The following is a 20313-nucleotide window of genomic DNA, read 5'->3' on the forward strand; positions in this document are numbered from 1 at the left end:
TGCTTTACTCCAGGTACACTGGTGTCCAGGTCCACTTTCACTACATTGAGCTCCTGGACAGGACTTGAAGAAAGAACTGAAATCTCAGGGTTTAAAAAAATGGTGGAAAGCATAATTATTTGTCCCACATGGAATGAATGAGTCAGCTGAGAGTTGTTTCCATGACCTCTGTAACAGTGTGTGGGTGGTGGGGAACAAGTGTCCCCTTTCTGCTCACCAAGCAGTGGAGAGGATGTCATATTCTTTGTCACATCCACAAAAGGGGAAAGTCCCACAACAGGGCTGCAACCATGGTTTCCAAAGGGTGTTGAACACTGAGAACTGCTGTGGGACAGGTGTGAGTGTCCTGCGATGCTCTTTGATAGCTGCCTCAACTTTCTTGACCACCGAGTCAAATAACACTTCATTATCAGGGTTAAGAGGCCGGGCCTCAGAAGGGTCTCTGGAGATGTCAAAGAGCAGTGGAGGGTCATGGTAGGTGACATCTCCAGAGCATGAACAGATGCCACTTCCATAACAGGCACCAGCCCCATCTGGGGAGAAGTTGGGAGTCACATAATGGACCTTCCACACCGTTGCACCTGGAAAACAGAAGTCCGTTGGAATGCTATATTAATCATTTTAGGAGTCTTTCCATTAATATATTTCTCAAATACTTTTGCCAACAATTGATAAGCTTTTTTGAGTTGATTTTTCTAAGATTTAATTTGTTTATTTGAGAGAGAGAGAGAAAGAGAGGAAGCCTAAGCAGGGGGGAGGGGCCGAAGGAGAAGCAGACTCCCTGCTGAGCAGAGAGCCCAATGTGGGGCTCGATCCAAGGACCCTGAAATCATGACCCGAGCCAAAGGCAGATGCTTAACCAACTGAACCATCCTGGTGGCCCTGATCCTGGAGATTCTAACTCCAACTGCTGGCATAGGCAAAGTGGAAAATTTTCTAAGGCTCAATACCAATTTCAGGTCTGATACTGTCCAAGGTGATTTGTCAGGATGCGTCATTCCTTGTTCTTTTCTTCCTCCCTCTGCCCCTCTTTCTCTCTTCCTTCCTTGTTTCTGTTCTTTCTTCCTGAATAAATGGTTAATAGTTCTATTTCCAGAAATCAGTTTTAGATAGAAAACATCATAAGTGTTTCCCAGCCTCTGATCCATGAGGCTTACACAGAATTCTGTGGGAGGGGTTTTGCAGAAAGGCTATGATTTTCTGATAAAATTAGGCTAAATCCCCTACCTCAGTCCTTTACCCGCTTTGCTCTTCTGTCTTTCTCCTCTATGGAGAGCAGAGGTGATGGCTGGAGAAACAGCAACCACTTTGCCATTAGACGATTAGAAGGAGCATAAGAATGAAAACGGGCGTGCCAGAGAGGGCCAAGTAGAAATAGAGAAAGAACGCAGATCCTGGTCACGGTGCTGAGCACTTCCAACTTCTGAAATCCTTATTATGAAAATATAAGTAAAATTCTATTTGCTTGATGTTTTATAGTTAAATTTGGGAAATTTTTGTTGTTGAGGGGAGCTGTTTTGTTTTGTTACTTACCATTGATCATGCCCCTAACTGTGACAGAATCTAGAAGGAAGAGGTTTTGTGGGTTTGTTCTAGTTTTATGTGGGAGATTGATCCACAGTAACCTAAAGAATGGGTCATACCACAGAGGGTTTGTGGGTTTCTTCTAGTTTTATGGGGAGATTGACCCACACTAACCTAAGGAACGGATCACACCACAGTGGGTTTGTGGGTTTGTGGGTTTCTTCTAGTTTTATGGGGAGATTGACCCACACTAACCTAAAGAATGGATTACACCACAAGTGATGGGTCTCATGGAAGAAAAATCCATATATTTTCTGCAAATTAAGCTAACTCCCATGAAGTAAGAATTCTAGTGTCTACAGTTGTAAGGAAATGAATATTCCTTGTTAATTGTTATTTGAAGGTAAGGAGGAGATGATTAACTGGAAGGGGACAGCCACTACTGTGGGAGCTACACTGCAGACTTTATTCCTTGTTGCTAATTATTTCCATGTCCTTGGTTCTGGATATTTATATTCTCTCTTTCTGTCTCTTTCTCACACTGATGTATTCATGCACACGAGCTTACACACACCTCTAAAATCTACCACGTGGCAATGGCTGCTTAACTAACTTCTTTAAGGAAAAAGAATCATCATGGCTGGGTGCGGGGTGCATGGCCCAACTTCCCCCAAGAGGAAAAGGAAACGGGGTATGTCTTTATCGTGTTCCCACATGTCTGCCATCTTCATACTCACAGTCCTTCTGATGCCACCTGGCTGTGTGCAGGTAGACCCCACAGTAGTGGAAGAGGAACTCGTGCTCCGAGTGGGACACCCTGCCTTCCAGAAGGGGCATTAGGTTGCGGCCGTCAATGATTCTTAGGAGAGAGGGAGAGATAAAGTGGTGAGAGAGGCATGATTTGGTCATACATTTTATGATAGGAAGGGTTCGTCTTCCTTTCCCCCCAGGAGGAGGAGGGGAAGGAAGGGGAGAAGAAAAATGGACTCTAAAAAAACCTTATTACATATCTTCCCTCATTTTATAACAAAAAACAAACAAACAAAAAAGAGGTGAATCTTACACAATTTCTAAGACAGTGGGAGAGGTGAGTGGCTGGAGCTGCTTCCATACCTGTCCTGGGGCAAGATCCCTCCACCTATATAAGACAGGGTCGGGTAAATGTCCATTAGGCTCGTTGGCTCATCAATCACTTTCCCAGCCTCCAGGACTGTCGGCCACCGGAATATTCCTGGGACACGAATGCCCCCTTCCCAGCCGCCCATCCCCTGGCCACCTGAAACCAAAGATGAACGTCAATGATGAAGCCAAGTCAACCGTATTTCTCCAGTCAGTTGGGAACTACATCTAGAGGGAACGTTTTCTGCCGTTTGCCAAATTCATGCTAATGTGCTACATTCACACATGGAGAGAGATATCTACAGAGTACCTCAGGTATATTTCTTGCATTCCAGAAGTTGAACCTCAACTTGTGAAAGTGGCCATCAGGTGACAAACCCAGCTGTCATAAATAAAAACAAGTGATGTCCTAATATGGTGCATTATTTGGTGCCAATGAGGACCACACAGTTTCCCTATTGTGAGAAAAGAGAACTTTCCATAAGCTAGCAAATCTTCAGTCTTCGTTGGAATCACATTGGGCTCTAAAGAATGGATAAGTAAATGAGGCTCCAAGCAAGACTGGGGAAACAGGTTCTACCTGGATCATGCTGATCCTTGAGAGAAAATAAGGAATTTGGACTTTATTCAGTGACGAAGATGGAGACATCATAGAAACGTGAATGGTCCAGAGGTGGAGAAAGTGTTGAGATCCTATCTCAGACAAAGGATGTTTCCGGTGTTTTGGAGCACAAAATAGGTGAACCCTTGCTTTAGGCCCTACCCTGAGGCCAAGATGTTCATTGCAAAATAAATATACAGTCTTTAGCCAAATGACATAGTCAAGTTCATACAGACATACAGACAATGAGATTCTCTGGGTGGGTGGGAAGAAACTCTTGCAAAGTAGGACAAACATGAAATGTTCATGGAACAACTTTTACATGGTGGTTACTCCAGCAGTATGAATTACAACGGAAAGACAAGATGGGGTATCTGCATGCAGAAATGCGGAGACATGAAGGGGGAAAACATTTAAGGACAAAGACTGCAGGCTAGCCAGCGTCCAAAGCTGTCCTAGCTCAGCAGCAGCACCCTTCTACCTGGAAAACTTAACAAGCTCCCTGCACTGAATTTATGTTTGTATACCAAAAACCAACAAACAAAAAAACAAACATAAACCCACCTTGACATTTTCATAGTCATATTTAATAGCCAGCAACTGTGTTAGGACCTACAACAAATCTAATCGTCTATGCAGACACCAAAATTTGCGTTTTAAATGGACTCAGCTCCTTCTGGTGAGCTGGGGGTCAGTTCCAAAGATAAAAATGGCTCACAACAATTTTGCTGTACCTCTTTGAGAGGTCTGCAAAGGCACTTTTTAGAGTGATGGTTTTATGTACACACAACTTCCCACCACACACACACACACACACACACACACACACACAGAGGCAATGTCACTACTAAAATCAATACATATATAACGGCATATATTAATTTTATTACACACCTTTGCTGCTAGGCTGGTCAACAATTTAGTCTACGCTAATTGACAGTAGGTCTACAGCAAGCTGGCGTGACCCACCAGAAAAGGTGAATGAATACATGTAGGAGGTCAGTTGCTGTCAATCAAAATATACAAAGTTTCTATTGTATCTATCTATCTACAATCTATCTATCTATCAATTATCTATCTATCTATCTATCCATGGATCAACCAATGTACCTATTATCTAGCTACCTATTAATTTTACCTATCACATCTTTGCAACCATACAGCCATATATCCATCCAACCATCCATCATCCATCCAACCATCCATCCATCCATCCATCCATCCACACATCCATTCATCCATCCATCCATCCAACCATCCATCCATCCATCCATCCAACCATCCATCCATCCTTCCATCCATCCAACCATCCATCCATCCATCCATCATCCTTCCAACCATCCATCCATCCATCCATCCTTCCATCCATCCAACCATCCATCCATCCATCCATCATCCTTCCAACCATCCATCCATCCATCCATCCATCCATTAGTCTATCTGTGCATCTATCTATTCCATCATCTCTTTATTCTATCCATCCATCCATCCATCCATCCCTCATCTACTTATCTATCCTAAATTGTTTCATAAAGTACAAGGAACCCCTAAAGTTCTGACTTTTGTAATGATGACAAGTTTGACACCATTTTACTTTTTTTGATTGGGGTTGGGGAGGTCAGAGGGAAGGAGCAAACACCAAATTCATTTTTAAACTCATCTGTTTAATCTACTTTGCCAATCTACAAGGGCAGACTCAGTGGGGCTACTAAATAACCCAGCAGGTGTACATCAAGTAAGTCAGAAGAATCCACTCGCAGTGAGGAGGAAGGCACCCTCTCAAAATGAACACCTCCTTTCCTGATCATTTCACTGTGTTTGAAGCAGTGATAATATAATTGATTTCATTCCATTAAAAGCCTGGATTTGGGTTCTCTGGTCAGTATTATTCTAGTGGAAGTGGTTCTCAGCTAGAAAGGACTTTGGCCCTGGGAGACACTCGACAATGTCTGGAAACAGTTTTGGTTGTCATATTTCAAGGGAAGAGGTAGGTGCTCCTGGCAACTCTACGGTGATGACCAGGGACAAACTCAACACACTTACAGTGCCCAGAACACCCCACATCAAAGAGTCATCCAGCCCCAAACGCTCAGGGTGCCAAGCCTCAGAGACCTGCTTTAGATGGCCATTGAGACCCTCTGCATTTTCACTCAGGAGGCTCTCATTACTTCAGGCACTTTGGTCTTAAATTCTCAGGAAGCACCCCAAACTTGCACCTTTTTCCGTCTGGTTTCATAAGAGGGGACAACTCCCACGAAATTCTCCAAACTGAGTCTGCAAATGAATGCATGTGCAGGCACAGAAAAGTACACGCCACTGGAGGGATGAAACTCAGACACATGGGGTCTCTGCACATCACCTTTGTAGACGCCGTTGTAGCCCCCCAGTTGGGCCTCGCCTTCCTGTACCTCCAGACGACCCCCATTATCAGAGGTGAAGTACACCAGCGTGTGGTTGGTCAGGAGCTCCCGGTCCAAGGTCTCCAGGATCCTACCTGGTGCGGGGTGGGGAACAAGAAACTGTCACCTTTCACCATGGGCCACTTTCAGTGCATGATGTCATTATTAGGCATGGGTTAGTGTTAACAGTATAATTAAGGGTTATTTTATGGTATAGGCTATCATCATAGACAATAAATTTTGATGCTGTAGTCTAATATCTATGTAATATATTTAAGTATACTATGTAGTAGAGACATAAATATATACTATATGCCATAGAATGCGTATACTACAGAGTGTACAATATACAATTGAGCTTGAGATGGGTAAAATTATTTGTTATATATTTTACATTATATAATTTATATACGTAGGTTAAAGCATATATTCAGTATAAATACATAATAAATAGCAAATATGTGATATAAATTATGTCTAATAATATAATAATAAACACAATTATATTTAAAATATAAAAATATATAAGATGTTTAGATATTATATTTTAAATAATAAATTATAATGCATAATCTATACTATAATATATGATAAGTATATTATTTGTATGTAAACATATAAATATAATTTATGTATTATAATCCTATATACTTCCTATATTATGAATACTATATGGTAATATGTAATATATGATGTGCAAATATGTAATATATGATATGTAGATATAATTAAATATTTATAACCATAAAAGTTATAATTAATAATACCTTAAAATAGTATATTAAATGTATAAATATATTATATATGAATATATATAGATATACATACATAAATAAATATAATCTATTGCATAATATAATCTACTAAAATATTGTATAATATTTGATGATTATATGTTATCTAATAGTATTATATAATGCTTACTTATTATATAACACCAATAATATTTTATTATGTAATATGTAATTTTATTATATAACACTTAATATACCATTTTAGTTTTAGTTTTAATATTTTCTTACATAATACTTAAGAAATATAATATATATAAATATATAAATATATGAATATAAAATAAAATATATACTACACATAGGAAATAAATATTATATAATATATAAGAAAATATATTTATTTTTTGAATTACATAGGAAAACATATACATATTATATATTATATGCATCCCTATGTATACACATACAATATATGAGAAACTATGAACTAGTATGAAGTATACAACAAGATCATCACTCAAAATCCATCATGTCTTAGGCCTGTTGGTTCAAAGAAACTCACAAACACTAATAAAACAGAGAAGACGCTTTAAAAACTGACATGTCCAGGAATAAAGCCCCAGGTTCATACCCTTGCCCTGGAGAGCATGAGCCCCGCCTCGTAAAGGAGGCAGTAACCCCACACCCTCTCTGAGGGTTGCTCCTGACCTGCAGGTTACTCTCCTCCTTACGCATGGGACCATAATGAGTCCTTCACTACACTCCGCCAGCATCATGGTGATGTGTGAGTAATCTCTGAAGGGGACAAAGGGCTTTTTGTTTTTCCCTTTAAATATTTATGTATTTATTTTTCCCTCTAAATATTACACTTATTTATTTGTCAGAGAGAGAGAGAGAGAGAGAGACAGCAGAAGCAGGGGGAGCCACAGGGAAGGGAGAAGCAGGCTCCCCCCTGAGCAGGACATGGGGCTCCAATCCCGGGACCTTGGAAACACTACCGGAGCCAAAGGCAGATGCTTAACATATGGAGCCACTCAGGCATCCTGGGAACAAACGGCCTTTGAACAAAACAAGTAAAAAGCTGATCTAGCCACATCCCAAACTATGCTGACTTAATTTCCAGTTCCCGCTGGACATCCACCCTGGGCTCTGTATGGTCACACCACAGTCCTACCATCCAGTGTGACTTCCCACCACCACAATCTTGCCCCATTCAAACATGGAAAGACCAAGGGCCGGGTGCAAAGAAAACGGGTTTAAGCATCAACTCCTCATACTTTCTATTTCCTTGTTTAAAAGTGACTTCTTTTGGAAGCCACATTGGCCATTTTTTAGAAACGTTGCAGCCAGAAATTAACCTACTTTAAAGCCCAGATTTCCTAAGCCATTATAATGGCTTTTTGGTAAGAGAATAATTTACATGTAAAATATCAGTTCTCATTCATTCGAGCTGGCTATCGTCTTTAGCATAAAGGTTATCTGTAACTTATACCAAGTAAATAAAATACACGTGAATCCTTTCATTTCTTGTAAATACATACATGTAAACTTCTGTGTATGCAATGTGTAAAACATATAGAAGTGTGCGTGTACACGTATGTGCATACGGCAACAGAATAGCCATAAAATCTTTTACAAGACAAAAATACAAGAAAAGAAAGCAAGAATAAAAACGTGCTAAAATATGTTTTTAAAGTACAGGTTCTCTCCAATAGAGGATTTAAAATATTCCTGGACACTTGGAGCTTTCAGAAGATCTGCTTTGTGTGTCATTCTGAGGACACCACAGTTACGGCTTCTTCTTGAGAAAGTTATTAATTTAGGAAATGATTTAAGTGTAATCATCATATTACCAACTAGAAACACACACACACACATACAAGACGTCTCTCTGATTTTTGATCTGCATCTGATTTTAACAGAATTTTCATAAGCCATGCAAGGGGAAAAATGCAGTGTTTTGGGAAGACGTCATGCAGAGAAATATCTATTTTTCATTTCTCCCATATAAACAGGATTAGCCCGGGAAAGCAATTAAAAATATTACTAAATATTAATAGTACTTACAGAGCACCTGTGTATTTACACAGAGTACAGAATAAATGTAATTAGCTGTTTGTGGCAAATTCTGCATATAAAAAGGGACGGAAAGTCTATTTGCATCAAACAGCTCTGTGACTCTAGATACGAATGGACCAGAATGCCTTGTTTCCAAAGCAGATTATCCTGGACCGTAACAAACATCAAGGAAAAGAAATCAAACTCTTACAACTTCACTGAAGTTACAATGTTAGAAATGTTTTTACTGTAGCAGGTTTCAATGTATCTGCCAGGGAATTTAATATATATATATATATATATATATATATATATATATATATATTGTAGCAGGCACATACACACATATAAACAGCATATATATATATGTATATGTATATGAGCATTAATATTTAACGTGCATGGATACATTTTAAATATTAATTTAAATCAATCCTATACTTAATTGATTTAATAGATTTAATAGATTTAATTGATTTAATAGATATGAAATGCAAGTTTATATATACCTAGGATATATAAAAGTGACATTTTTATATTTGAAAAACTTTAAAAATTTTCAATTGTGTGACTATTAGTCTAGGTGGTTTTGCAGAGAACACTTTCCAGAAAGTAGCAAAAAAAAAATACTTCCTTACACTTTTTGAGATGAAGAAATACTCCGTCCTGCGCAATTGATGGGAAAGGCTATTTGGAAAGCACGATTCGTTGTTTTACTGATACGCATATGGTGTTTCCTCCTCATTTATGACCCGTTGTGTTTGTTTCCACATTGACCCTTATGACTTTGAAACCAATGACTTCAGTTAAGGTAAATCCCCTCCACATTTCTAAGCCTTTCCCGTAAAAATGAGCTAAGGAGAAAAACACATTTCCTTTCCTATCTATCAGAATGATGGAGAAAGGCAGTCTTTTATTACCGTGTTGAACAGTCTTTATTTTAAAGATGGGAAAATCCCATATTTATAGTAGCAACTGTTTTCAGGCAGGGAATACTCACTGATTTTGCTGCACCGACAGCCAGACTTTGATTCCGTTCCTGGGAACAGATATTCACCGAGTGCCCAAGATCCACAAGGGGCTGTCCGTTGTTTGAGGCAATCGGTATGCATTCACTTTCTCTAGCCCAGGCATCAGATGCCTAAGATCGTGTTTCTGGACACTTACCCACCATCCAATCCATTTCTTCGACATTATCTCCATAGAGTCCGTATTTACTGTGCCCCACAAACTTCTCCTTGGTGATCAATGGAGTGTGGACATGGAGGAAGGACACAAACAGGAGGAAGGGACTGCGTTTGTACCTAAGGGATGGAACCGGAACTGAGTTATCGTCACCCACAAAGGCGTTTTCTCCAGGACTAGGATTCCACATCAGCTGAAAGATCTCACAACAGTTGACAGAGGTTGTCTATGTCCCTACGTGACCAATACCCCTGACAAGATTAACAAAGAGCACAGCAGAATGTCCGCGGAGAGGCCATGAGTAGGAATAAAGAATATTGGGACGTTTGCATTAGCAACAAAATAGTGAGTGCAATCTGTCTTCTGAAGAAAGACTTCTTCATTCCTTTCTCCTCCTCTTCTTCTATGCTGTCTGGGACATAAATGTGATGGCTGGAGCTTTGGCATTAACTTTGGGCGATGAGGCTGCTTACGCAGAATCACAGGTAGCCAGATAGAAGGATCTAAGGTGCTCATACATCTTGTCTGTTGTGTTCTGCACATCAGTATCCAATGGGGTCACTTAAGACTCCTCCTCACACACTTTTAGAACTGGGCATTATAAAGGGGGAAGGGCATAGAGATTGGATGTGTTCTGTCACAGACAGCCATGGGAGTGACAACCACAGCTGAGTGACTACGTTGTGACCACTGTGTTAGAACAAAGACTGAAAGTGTATGAGTAGATGGGATCCCACTGTTGGACACATTAACCCCACAGCATTATACATTTTCCTCTTCCATCCACTCCCCTGAAACCCATACACACCATCTCAAAGAGCATCCACACCCACAACTCAATCTGCTTCTGGCTAGGAACCTAGAAGGGAGCCAGCATGCAAATTGGGAGACAATTACCTTCATGCCCACATGGTTTGTATTGAACATATAAAACTTTAAATTAAGTATCTATACATAAAATGACTCCCTCATCATTCATGCACACAAAAGGATTTTCCAGCTGCTGCTAAAGCACACTAAATCAACATCAATCCCAAAGGTTGAATCCATTTAGATCCCAAACCATATTGAAGTGATATGGACCAAAGTATAGGGATTCCAGTGTTGATAAAAAAGAGTGAGCAAGATATATTTCTTTACCCTTTCAGTGTTTATAATTTGCAGGAAATGCAATGCTCAGTTTTATCCGCAGGAGAGATTCTACTATATGAAAATATCACACACAGATACATAAAGGTCTGTAACCCCAAGATGAACCAACTTCTCTGAAATACAAGCAAGATTCCCATGCGTGGAATCAGACCACAAAGGGCTCCATACCTGTCGATAAAGGCAAGAGCCTCCTTGAGCATAAGGGAACCCACTCTGTCTTCCCTCATTGGCTGCTGGATGATTTCATGGTTTCTCATAAGAATGCAGTTCCAACGTCGAGTAAACCCATAACTGGAGTACCAGACAATGAAAAACACAAAGGCAAGAAGAGCAAAGGCGATGATGACCTTCCATGGAACGGAGAACCAGTGGGCGAACTTGGGGATGAGCAGCAGGAGGGGCACCAGACCGAGCACCGCCGTGGAGATCCAAAGTTTGATCCGTAGCCAGCGGTGAAGCTCTGCGGTCTTGGACGTCTGACAGTCGTTGAGGAGGCCAAAGGGCAACCCGTAGAAGTAGTCGAACCCATGGTTGAGAGGGTGGTAGCAGTGATCGTCCCGAGAGGCGCAGCTCAAACCCAGGTGCCACTTGCCTGTGGGAAAAACAAAATGGCACCCTATACGTCCACCTGTTTCTAGAACGTGGGCTTTGCTTAGCAAAAGCGAAGTATGACTTGCACTGTCTTGCTGTGGGGGCATCTTCTTGGTACCCCAGTCACGGCCCTGAGGATGCTCAGAAGGTTATCGTAACTCACCAACACTGCTTTCTCTACACCCTGCATCTTTCCAACTCAAACAGGGCAGTAGAAACCCCTTTGCTCGTTGCTCTCTCTCACTCTAAAATAAATAAATCTTTAAAAATATAAAAATAAATAAAAATGCACTCACTTCTCTGCTGGTAATGATGTTACAAAAACAGTAAACCCCCTGGCCTGCCCCCCTACAGAATATTCCATTTTGGTGATAGCGATGGACAAGCCCATTTGCTTTTGGTTCCCATGATTCTTCCCATACTCTGCTCAATATACAAAAGGTCCCAGAAAATCATGCATTGAATCCCTACCCCACGTGTCTCCTTTCAACAAGAGGGAAGCTGGCATGGGTCCAGCTGACATCCCAGGAAGATTAAATCACACAAAAAAGGGAAGTGCATGAACATGCTTCTGAGTTCAGAGTCCTGCGGGCCATACCTATGAGTCCCGTGCGGTAGCCGCGATGCTGCAGCAACTTGGCAAAGGTTGTCTCATTGGTGGGCAGACCACCCGAGCCTCCAAGCCAGGTAAGCCCTCGGTTCAGGTTGAAGGAAGATGCCATTCCTGAAGTCAGAGAAGAGGCACCCTGTGAGTCTCACTGTTCCTCTTTCATGACCCTCACGATAAACGCCAGGATTCATCCTGCTCTCCTTGAAATGTCTTCTACTGAGCCTCCACCATTCTGTTCTTTTGAGAATGTTCCCTCACTTTTTTGTTTCTACTTAGCTTGTTCTCACATCTGTCAAAGGCACATGCTCTGCGGATCAGGGTCACCAGCTCACACACGATAACCAGGTCACTCTGGCATTTCATATGAACAATGAATGGTGTCTTAGTATAAGCACCACATGTTGCGTGGGGCATACTTATACTAAAAATCTAGTCATTGATGATTTAAAATTCAAATGCAACTGTGTATGTGACTCTGGATGATATCTTTGAACCTCAGTTATGAACTTTGATGCCATGTCTCTACCTGGTGAGAAACCCACATCTCCTCCAGACCCTCCTTTGAAGCTGAGGTCCTATCTAGACGTTGCTATACTTAGGAACCCAAATCACAACATGACCAACAGAAAGTCTGTGGTCTTCGTACTTTAAATGTGCTTCAACAAAGGAGGTCATGATACCCCTGGCCATCCAATGCATGAATTCCTTTGGGATCCTCCCTCTCACTCAGCTTCTTCTGTCCAGTCCCATGTCAAGTCCTGATAACTCTACCCCAGTAAAGACTTTGAATAGTTATCTCCCATGCCATAGCTTTTGAGCAGAGATTCAGCTGGTCTGTGCTTGGATGTCCACCAGCCAAATGCTGTCCACCATCCCACGACCTTCTGAAGAACCCTTCCAACCTATTTCTGTCCCATAGTCAAACCTCATTACTGCCCGTCCCTCACCTTCTATTTAAATCTAAATCTGGGGTAGAACTTACACTATGTTTGCTAATCTGAGACAACTGATTATTGCTGTGGCTGCCTCATTGACCTTTTGCATTCATACCTGACTGCATTGTCTATGCATGCCCCTTCCTCTGCTGAGCACACCCTCCCTCCTAACTCTTCACATTTCAAGCAACATCATTCTGGAGGACTTTCCTGGAATTCTGGAAAGGCCCCTGTGAGCTTCCTGTGCTCACTGAACTAGTCCTTGCATTGTGACTACTGAAACTTTGTGCCTTGAGGTACACATGACCTACTGATGTTACAACCAACATGAATAAACCTATATGAGGCACCTGGGTGGCTCAGTGGGTTAAAGCCTCTGCCTTCGGCTCAGATCATGATCCCAGGTTCCTGGGATCGAGCTCTGTATCGGGCTATCTGCTCAGCAGGGAGCCTGCTTCCTCCTCTCTCTCTGCCTATTTCTCTGCCTACTTGTGATGTCTGCCAAATAAATAAATAAAGTGTTTAAAAAAAATAATAAACCTATACATGAAAGGCATCACACAAACATGCACAATCAATAAAAAAAATCAAAATATGTTAAAATAGCATTGTGATCCTATCTGCTTCTCGTTTTTCTGTTCTCAACATAAATAAGTATATTAAAAAGATGCCTTTTGCCAAATCCTAAAAGACAAAAGCCTATTTATCATTTTCAAGAAAAGTGGTTACATCGTTTAATTAATTATAAATATATGTATAGATGTTAGTGTGTGTATACAAATTTGATGGAGCAGAACTTTGATCTCATCTTCTTGCATGAGGAGAAACCTATGTCTCCTCCAGACCCTTCTCTGAGTTTGAGGTCCTCTGTAGGCATCTCTATACTTGGGTAGAAACTTAGGGATTGGGAATATTGATAACTTCTACATCATAAAATGTTGAAAATGTTGCATCTCTATACTTGATGTATACTCTCTCTATATCTCTATACTTGATGTAGGCATCACTATGCTTGGGTAGAAACTTAGACACTTACGGATTGGGAATATTGGTAACTTCTACATCATAAAAAGTTCAAAATGCTGCAGCTGAGTATAAAAATCGATATTTGTAGTGTTGATGCTACAACGTCATGTTGTGCGTGTGTGTGAGACAGAGCGTATGTACGAGGCTCCTTCTTTTCCTTGTTCTTCCCAAGACCTAGGAGAAGAAAGCATGGCATAAAGACAACATCATCCTCACATAGCCCTGCCCCACCTGTTCGGACGGGGTACCGGCCGGTCAGGAAGGCAGCCCGACTCGGGGTGCATACGGAGGCGGCTGCCAGGTGCTGGGTGAGCCTCACGCCCTCGCTTGCCAGGCGGTCAATATTGGGTGTGCTGCAGACAGAGAGAGGATTCAGCACGTGGGTCTCTACTGCACAACGAGAGAAAGAACATTGAAAGCCATCATGCTTCGAGTCCAGTGGACTGTCTTTCCAGTAGACCTGAAATACATGTCTCTTAAACGTCAGTCCATTGACCTGTTCACATGGCTCCCCGACGGCCCCAAGGAGATGGAAAGTAGACTTTAAAACAATGTATCTTCAGGCAAAACAATTGCAGACTAATCGAGGTCCGCAGGTATAATTAAACCCTAGTCAGTCTGAGCTCATAGGCGTTTCAATGCTAACGTTAGTCCGTTTGCTCATAATATATTCCTGAAGTGAACGGGTGACTTGGGTTACATAAAATTTTACTGTATTTCTGGTAGTAAAAATGTGTCTTTCTTTTTAATAACCAAATGGGGACATTTTGGGGGTTTCGTTTACTGCCCACGTTGTTCGTCGGCTAAGGTATCGTAATCTTAACAGCATGTGAATGCCATCCTAGTCTCATAAGCCCCCAGCAGTGCGATAGGGGACAGATTTGTACATCCGCCCACAACATTCGCACTATCTGTGTCAGGGAGACCTGTGCAGCCCGATGTCGGGTGCAGGTACACTGAGTGTGTGGTTGAGAGTGACAGTACCAGAGTCTCAAGCGATGTCTCCCGCCTTACCCATCACTTGCTCGTGGAAATTAAACAAGGAAACACGTGCGCTCATGCAGACCTTCAGTGCCTCCAAGAAGACTGGCTCCTTTCCAAGTCCAAAAATATACTCAAAATACAGGACTATTCCGTGAACCACATTCCAAGCAGGAAGGGCAGTATTTAAACTCAGACTAAGAGGCACAGTGTATTTGCACATGAATAAGATTTATCTGGGGCTGGGGACCAAGGGGCATTCAGCAGATGGATCATGGTCACTGAAGGCTTCGGAAATAATTCAGGGAAGACCCTGAAAAAATTTCATGCCATTCGTCTCTGCCATGGGACATTATCCAATACAGACAGAAAGGAAGGAATGACACCCGCTACCACGAAATTGAAAACACGATGTTCGGTGAAAGAAACCACACAGCAAAGGGAGAGGGGTTCAGGAGGAATTGGCCTCAGCCCTGCCTAGATATCAGACCCCCAGCCTCAACCCTGCTCCAGCCTCAGCTCTGCCTGGATCTCACACTCCCAGCTCCAGGACCAGGAGGGAATCCATGTGGGTTGCTGAAGCAGCTCAGGATGTAGCATTTCTGGAATGAGCTAATCCCAAGTGACAGAGCACATTGGTGATTGCTAGGAGCTGAGGGCTGAGGGCTGAGGAGCAGAGGCAACTGGTACTAGGTATGGGGTTGCCTTTTGGGGGCACACAGAAGTTCTGGAAGAGGATGGAAGGCACGTCTGTACCACCCTGTGCATGGGCTCTGCCCCCGGAACGGTGACCTATCCGTGGGTTACAGAGGAGCTGCCGTGTTAGGGGAATCTCACCTCAAAATCAGGACAGCAGCCACCAGACCTGGGAAAGCAGGATGCAAAAGCTGAGCTCTGCTTTTCCTAGGGCCTGCAAATGGTCAATGCTGGCCAGCCCCGTGCTAGGGTCCAGCTGCTCCCGAAGGCCCGGGGCACACCCCTCCCTCCACAGTGGGGCAGGGACAGCTTCCTTACCTCACTGTGTTATTACCGTAGCAGCAAATGTCCCCCACCCCAAGGTCGTCAGCCATTAGCAGCACGATGTTGGGCCTGGAGTTCCTCGTGGTAAAGGCCGCACTCAGGCCCCCCAGCCAGCAGCACAGGCACACCGACAGCCGGCTGGTCCTGGAAGTATTTGGGGATGTGAAAAAAAGCAACACACACGGTCAATCTGGGCCTGCCTTACGGACAGCTGAGAAGGCGCCGTGCTATTTCTTACCAACACCCGCCACACAGGACCCCTGGCCTACCTTCCTCGGAAACCAGAAGTTATTTTATTTTACGTGTCTATTCTTTATTTATTTTTAAAGATTTTATTTATTTATTTGAGGCAGAGAAAGAGAGAGGGAACACAGCAAGGAAGAGAAGCAGAGGGAGAGGGAGAAACAGATTCCCTGAGGAGCAGGGAGCTCCATGCAGGGCTCGATCCCAGGACCCCAAGATCATGACCTGAGCCGAAAGCAGACGCTAAACTGACTGAGCCACCCAGGCGCCCCCAGAATGTTTATTTAAAGTCCTATTCCATGTTAACATGGTATAACATACACATTAATTTTCTATGCCTGGTGATATTTAAATTCTTATAACTTTCCCAACTGTTTCATGATATGAGACCCTTAAATACTGTTTAAACCTGAGTGGGAGGCCTAGTAATTGTATTTATTTGAATAAAAATGTAAATAAAGTAGAAAATCAGGAGCAAATCGTTAGCGAGCCTGGCTTTTTTTTTTTTCTTTTGATGCTCAGTTGGACTTCTTAATACATTAAAATATGCATTTAAAATAACATTGAGAATTCTTTTAACATCTGAAAAAGGAAAATTGGCATACTTGCATATGCTCCTAAGTGTTAGGCTGTAGACTCATGCATTTGTAACTATTAAATGCTATCATATGCTCCAAAAAGATTTTGAACAAAATCGTTCCCAGTTGAGGACCATTTTCTCATGCAGAAAAGTGGTTCCAAAACCCCAAATTCCAACTGATCCATTCCCCTCCAAGCCCTGCTCACTCTATGTAAAAAAAAAAAAAATGCATCTTAAAACCATTTGCATGCATCCACCTACAGGCCCCGTCATGGCAAGCCAACTAAATCAAAGCGTGTCTCAGTTGGATTCCTCAAAACTTTCCCAAAAGGCCTGGCCCGTCCCATTTTGGCCACTTGAGTGCCCTCCAAAATGCAGCTAACCTGAGCAACCTTATCCTATCAATCTGGTTGCAATGCTCCCCAACCAAGTCCAATGGCTTCCCATTGCGTCATGATTGGCAAGCTGCACCAAGTGATGTTCTACGCTGTTCCGTCATGCTTTCCTCTCACTACCCACCCCCCAGCCTTGGCTCATCCATGGGCATCCTTAAAATCCCTACAACGACCTATGACTTTGGATGATGAATTTGCATACATGCCGTCACTCGTAAGGTAAGCGTCGCTTCCTCAGAAAAGCATCCTGTGGGACGTCAGCAACCCACAGCCCCTGTAGCAAGTTTAGGGCTGATGCAGTAGACCAAACATCAGCCAGGGTAAGGAACACAGGACAGAGAACCCTTCTGTCCAGGATACAGAGAAAAAGGATGGTTTACAAGGTCACCTACTCACCAGTTAGAGAATGGCTGCTTCATGACTGTGTGTGCTGCTCCCCTAGGGAAGAAAAAGAAAAAAAAAAAAAAAAACAAGAACTGTAGAGCCGACCTTTGTCTCATTGCCAGGCAGTCGATCCAAAGGAAACTGTTCAGGGGTTACTGTCTCAATCCTTCACAGCTCATTTGCAAACCAGTCATGTTTGCCCAGAGAGAATCTAACAAAGAACACGACCCAGTCATTTCTGGGTAGAAGTCATGGCAGATTTCCAACACATGATGTGGATCTGACAACAAAAACCCTTCATGGCAGAGTCACTGAAATACATAAGTCGCCGACGAGTGGGCAGGCATTCCGTAACTATGTGTACCAGGCATACGGTATGTATGGTACACAGCTACAAGGAACATTTTCCTCCCCAAGGTTGATAAGCAAAGTCTACCTTAAAAAAACACAGTGATGAACAATATGGACATATGGCGATGTTGCCCCAACTCTTTGAGTGTAAGAAGGCATGTTAGCAGCTATAATTATGATCCTTTTATAAGAGTCCAAAGAGTGATAGAGTCCTGTCTTCTCCCCACAGAAGATCCCCAAATGGCTCCAAGTTGGTGATACTTAGTAGGCTGAGGAACCTCCCCACAAGGCAAATGGTATGTAATAACGATTAATGACACCACCCTAGAGTTTATAGGGCTTTTTCATCCCCAAGGCATCTCCAATGTTCCTTTTGGATCCTTAAAATACCTCACCCTGCTTGCCTGGAAGGCTTTATGACACTTCTTTTGTTTTATGGGAGAGGGAGCTGGGGTCATACAGCCTAGAACACTTTCACAGAGGCTGGTAAATTGCAGGTGTGGCATTCAGAAGGTCTCTTCCTTATAATCATGTGTGTGTGTGTGTCCAATTCCCAGGGCTCCCTTGTCATCTTAGACCTCCAGGAAGACTCTTGGGTGGGATGATTTTCCTGGGCCACTTGGTGAAGCTGACCCTCCCTTTGCCTCTGCCCCACAGAAACCTCCATCAATACTTGTGCACCCAACTGACTTCCATGGTGACCTCCCAAGAAGCCATACTCTAATGTTTCCTCTCTCCAGCCCCATTGCCTCACAAATTACATGGCATTCCTGTAAATTTCCAGATGTTTCTAAAATGCATTTCTAGTTCATGCTCACCAAAGACATCGAGTATTTCCCAAGGATTGCATGAAAGATGCAAGAATGTTGTTGTTGTTGTTGTTGTTGTTGCTGTTGTTGTTTTTAATTTACCAACTGTAGCCATATCCATCTCATTTTTTTAAGAATGTATCTCTCCAACCCAAGATCGGTAAACTCACCATGGATGGTCCTAGTCACGTGCAAAGATCTTTCTAACCAGCAAGAAATAAAAGCTATTTATAAAGTAGATGGAAATCAGAGTTATAACAGAGCTCCTACTGTCTCAAAGAATTATACATATCAAATCAAGGAGAACGTGTCTACCCAGGAAGCTCCTCTACACCGTTCTGCACAACCCATTTCTCCCCTTCCTCCCCCACACCCAGATTTTAACAGAGGAGTTTTTTCAAGGTGGGCAAACCAGTGATGCATATTTGGGCTTCTGGAGATGGACAAATACAAGAGACTGGTATCATAGATCAATGTGGTTTTCCAGACTGGTTTTATTTCCCAGCTATCTTTGAAGAGATGTTCGAAGTTATGGACCTAATCAAGAAGCACTGCTCAAAATCCTATTCTATAAGGTCATGTTATTAACTGAAAAGGCAGGAAATACATAGGCCAACAAAAGAATTACATCCTCAAATGGATAAAAATGCAAATGCAGATGTCTGTGGTCTATATTCTTTCATAGGGAGAATGAGAGTCAAAAACCAAACCCAAATGAAGCAAAACCCCAAAACCAGTGCTCTTGGTTGGTGGTATGGACCTTCCAAAATGATGGAGGGAAAAATGTAGCTATGTGAGTGACTGATGTGTTAGTTAGCCGATTTTTGGTAATCACTTTGTAATACATACTGACAGCAAATCATCACATTGTAGGTCTTAAATTTACCATGTTCTGTGTCAATTCCATCTCAACAAACCTGGGAAAAAAGCCTTTAAAATTCCTGATTTTCATGTTTTCACCTCTAGAGGTTACCTCCCAATGACCCAGAAATAGCAAAACATATCAGTCATGGACACTTTAGTGAGAGAGAGTTTCTCAGGTAGTTACACAGAAGAAACTGGAGATGGTGCCTTATATGCAAATATAAGGGTATTATGTGCAAATAGGGTATTTCCAGATGTGATGAAGTAAAGGATCTGGAGATGACACCATTGAGGATGAGGGTGGCCCTAAATCCAAGTAAGGTGTCCTTGTAAGAGACAGAAGAGGAGAAATAAACATAGAGAAGAAGCCATGTGAGGACAAAGCCAGAGATGGGAAGGGTGTGGCCATAAACCCAGGGACACCTGGAGCCCCAGAAGCTGGAGGAGGCAGGAAGGACCCTCCCATGGAGGTTCAGGAGAGCACACAGCCCTGCCCCACCTGGATCTCAGCAGCCCTTCCCCAACTGGATCTCAGACTCTGGTCTCCAGAAGTGGGGGAGGTTACACTTATGTTTCTGTAAGCCCTCAGTCTGTGGTCATTTGTTACAGCAGCCCCAGGAAACAAATACACTTTTAAGAAAGATTCCAAGAAAATTACCTGCACGCTTAGGCAGTGGAAGTTTTGTGAGGGGATGCTGCCACTCAATATTAAATTTTTGAGAAATCATAAGCAATGGCACACCATGGTGTGC

At 42.4% G+C, this 20313-nt stretch overlaps 1 protein-coding gene across 1 annotated transcript; it reads right to left on the reverse strand.

Annotated features, from left to right (window-relative positions):
• Nucleotides 1-213: 213 nt before the first annotated feature.
• Nucleotides 214-17572, reverse strand: LOC309856947 (arylsulfatase H-like; the record flags this gene model as incomplete). The annotated part of the gene is made up of 10 exons (XM_082718749.1): nt 214-581; nt 2262-2383; nt 2638-2800; nt 5604-5734; nt 9599-9739; nt 10941-11364; nt 11962-12087; nt 14166-14287; nt 15930-16079; nt 17550-17572. The coding sequence occupies 10 exons, from the start codon at nt 17570-17572 to the stop codon at nt 214-216; spliced, it is 1770 nt and encodes a 589-aa protein (XP_082574875.1).
• Between the last annotated feature and the right edge of the window lie 2741 nt (nt 17573-20313).

This window comes from Mustela nivalis (assembly GCF_964662115.1).
Source record: "Mustela nivalis genome assembly, chromosome: Y".
Lineage (NCBI taxonomy): Eukaryota > Metazoa > Chordata > Mammalia > Carnivora > Mustelidae > Mustela > Mustela nivalis.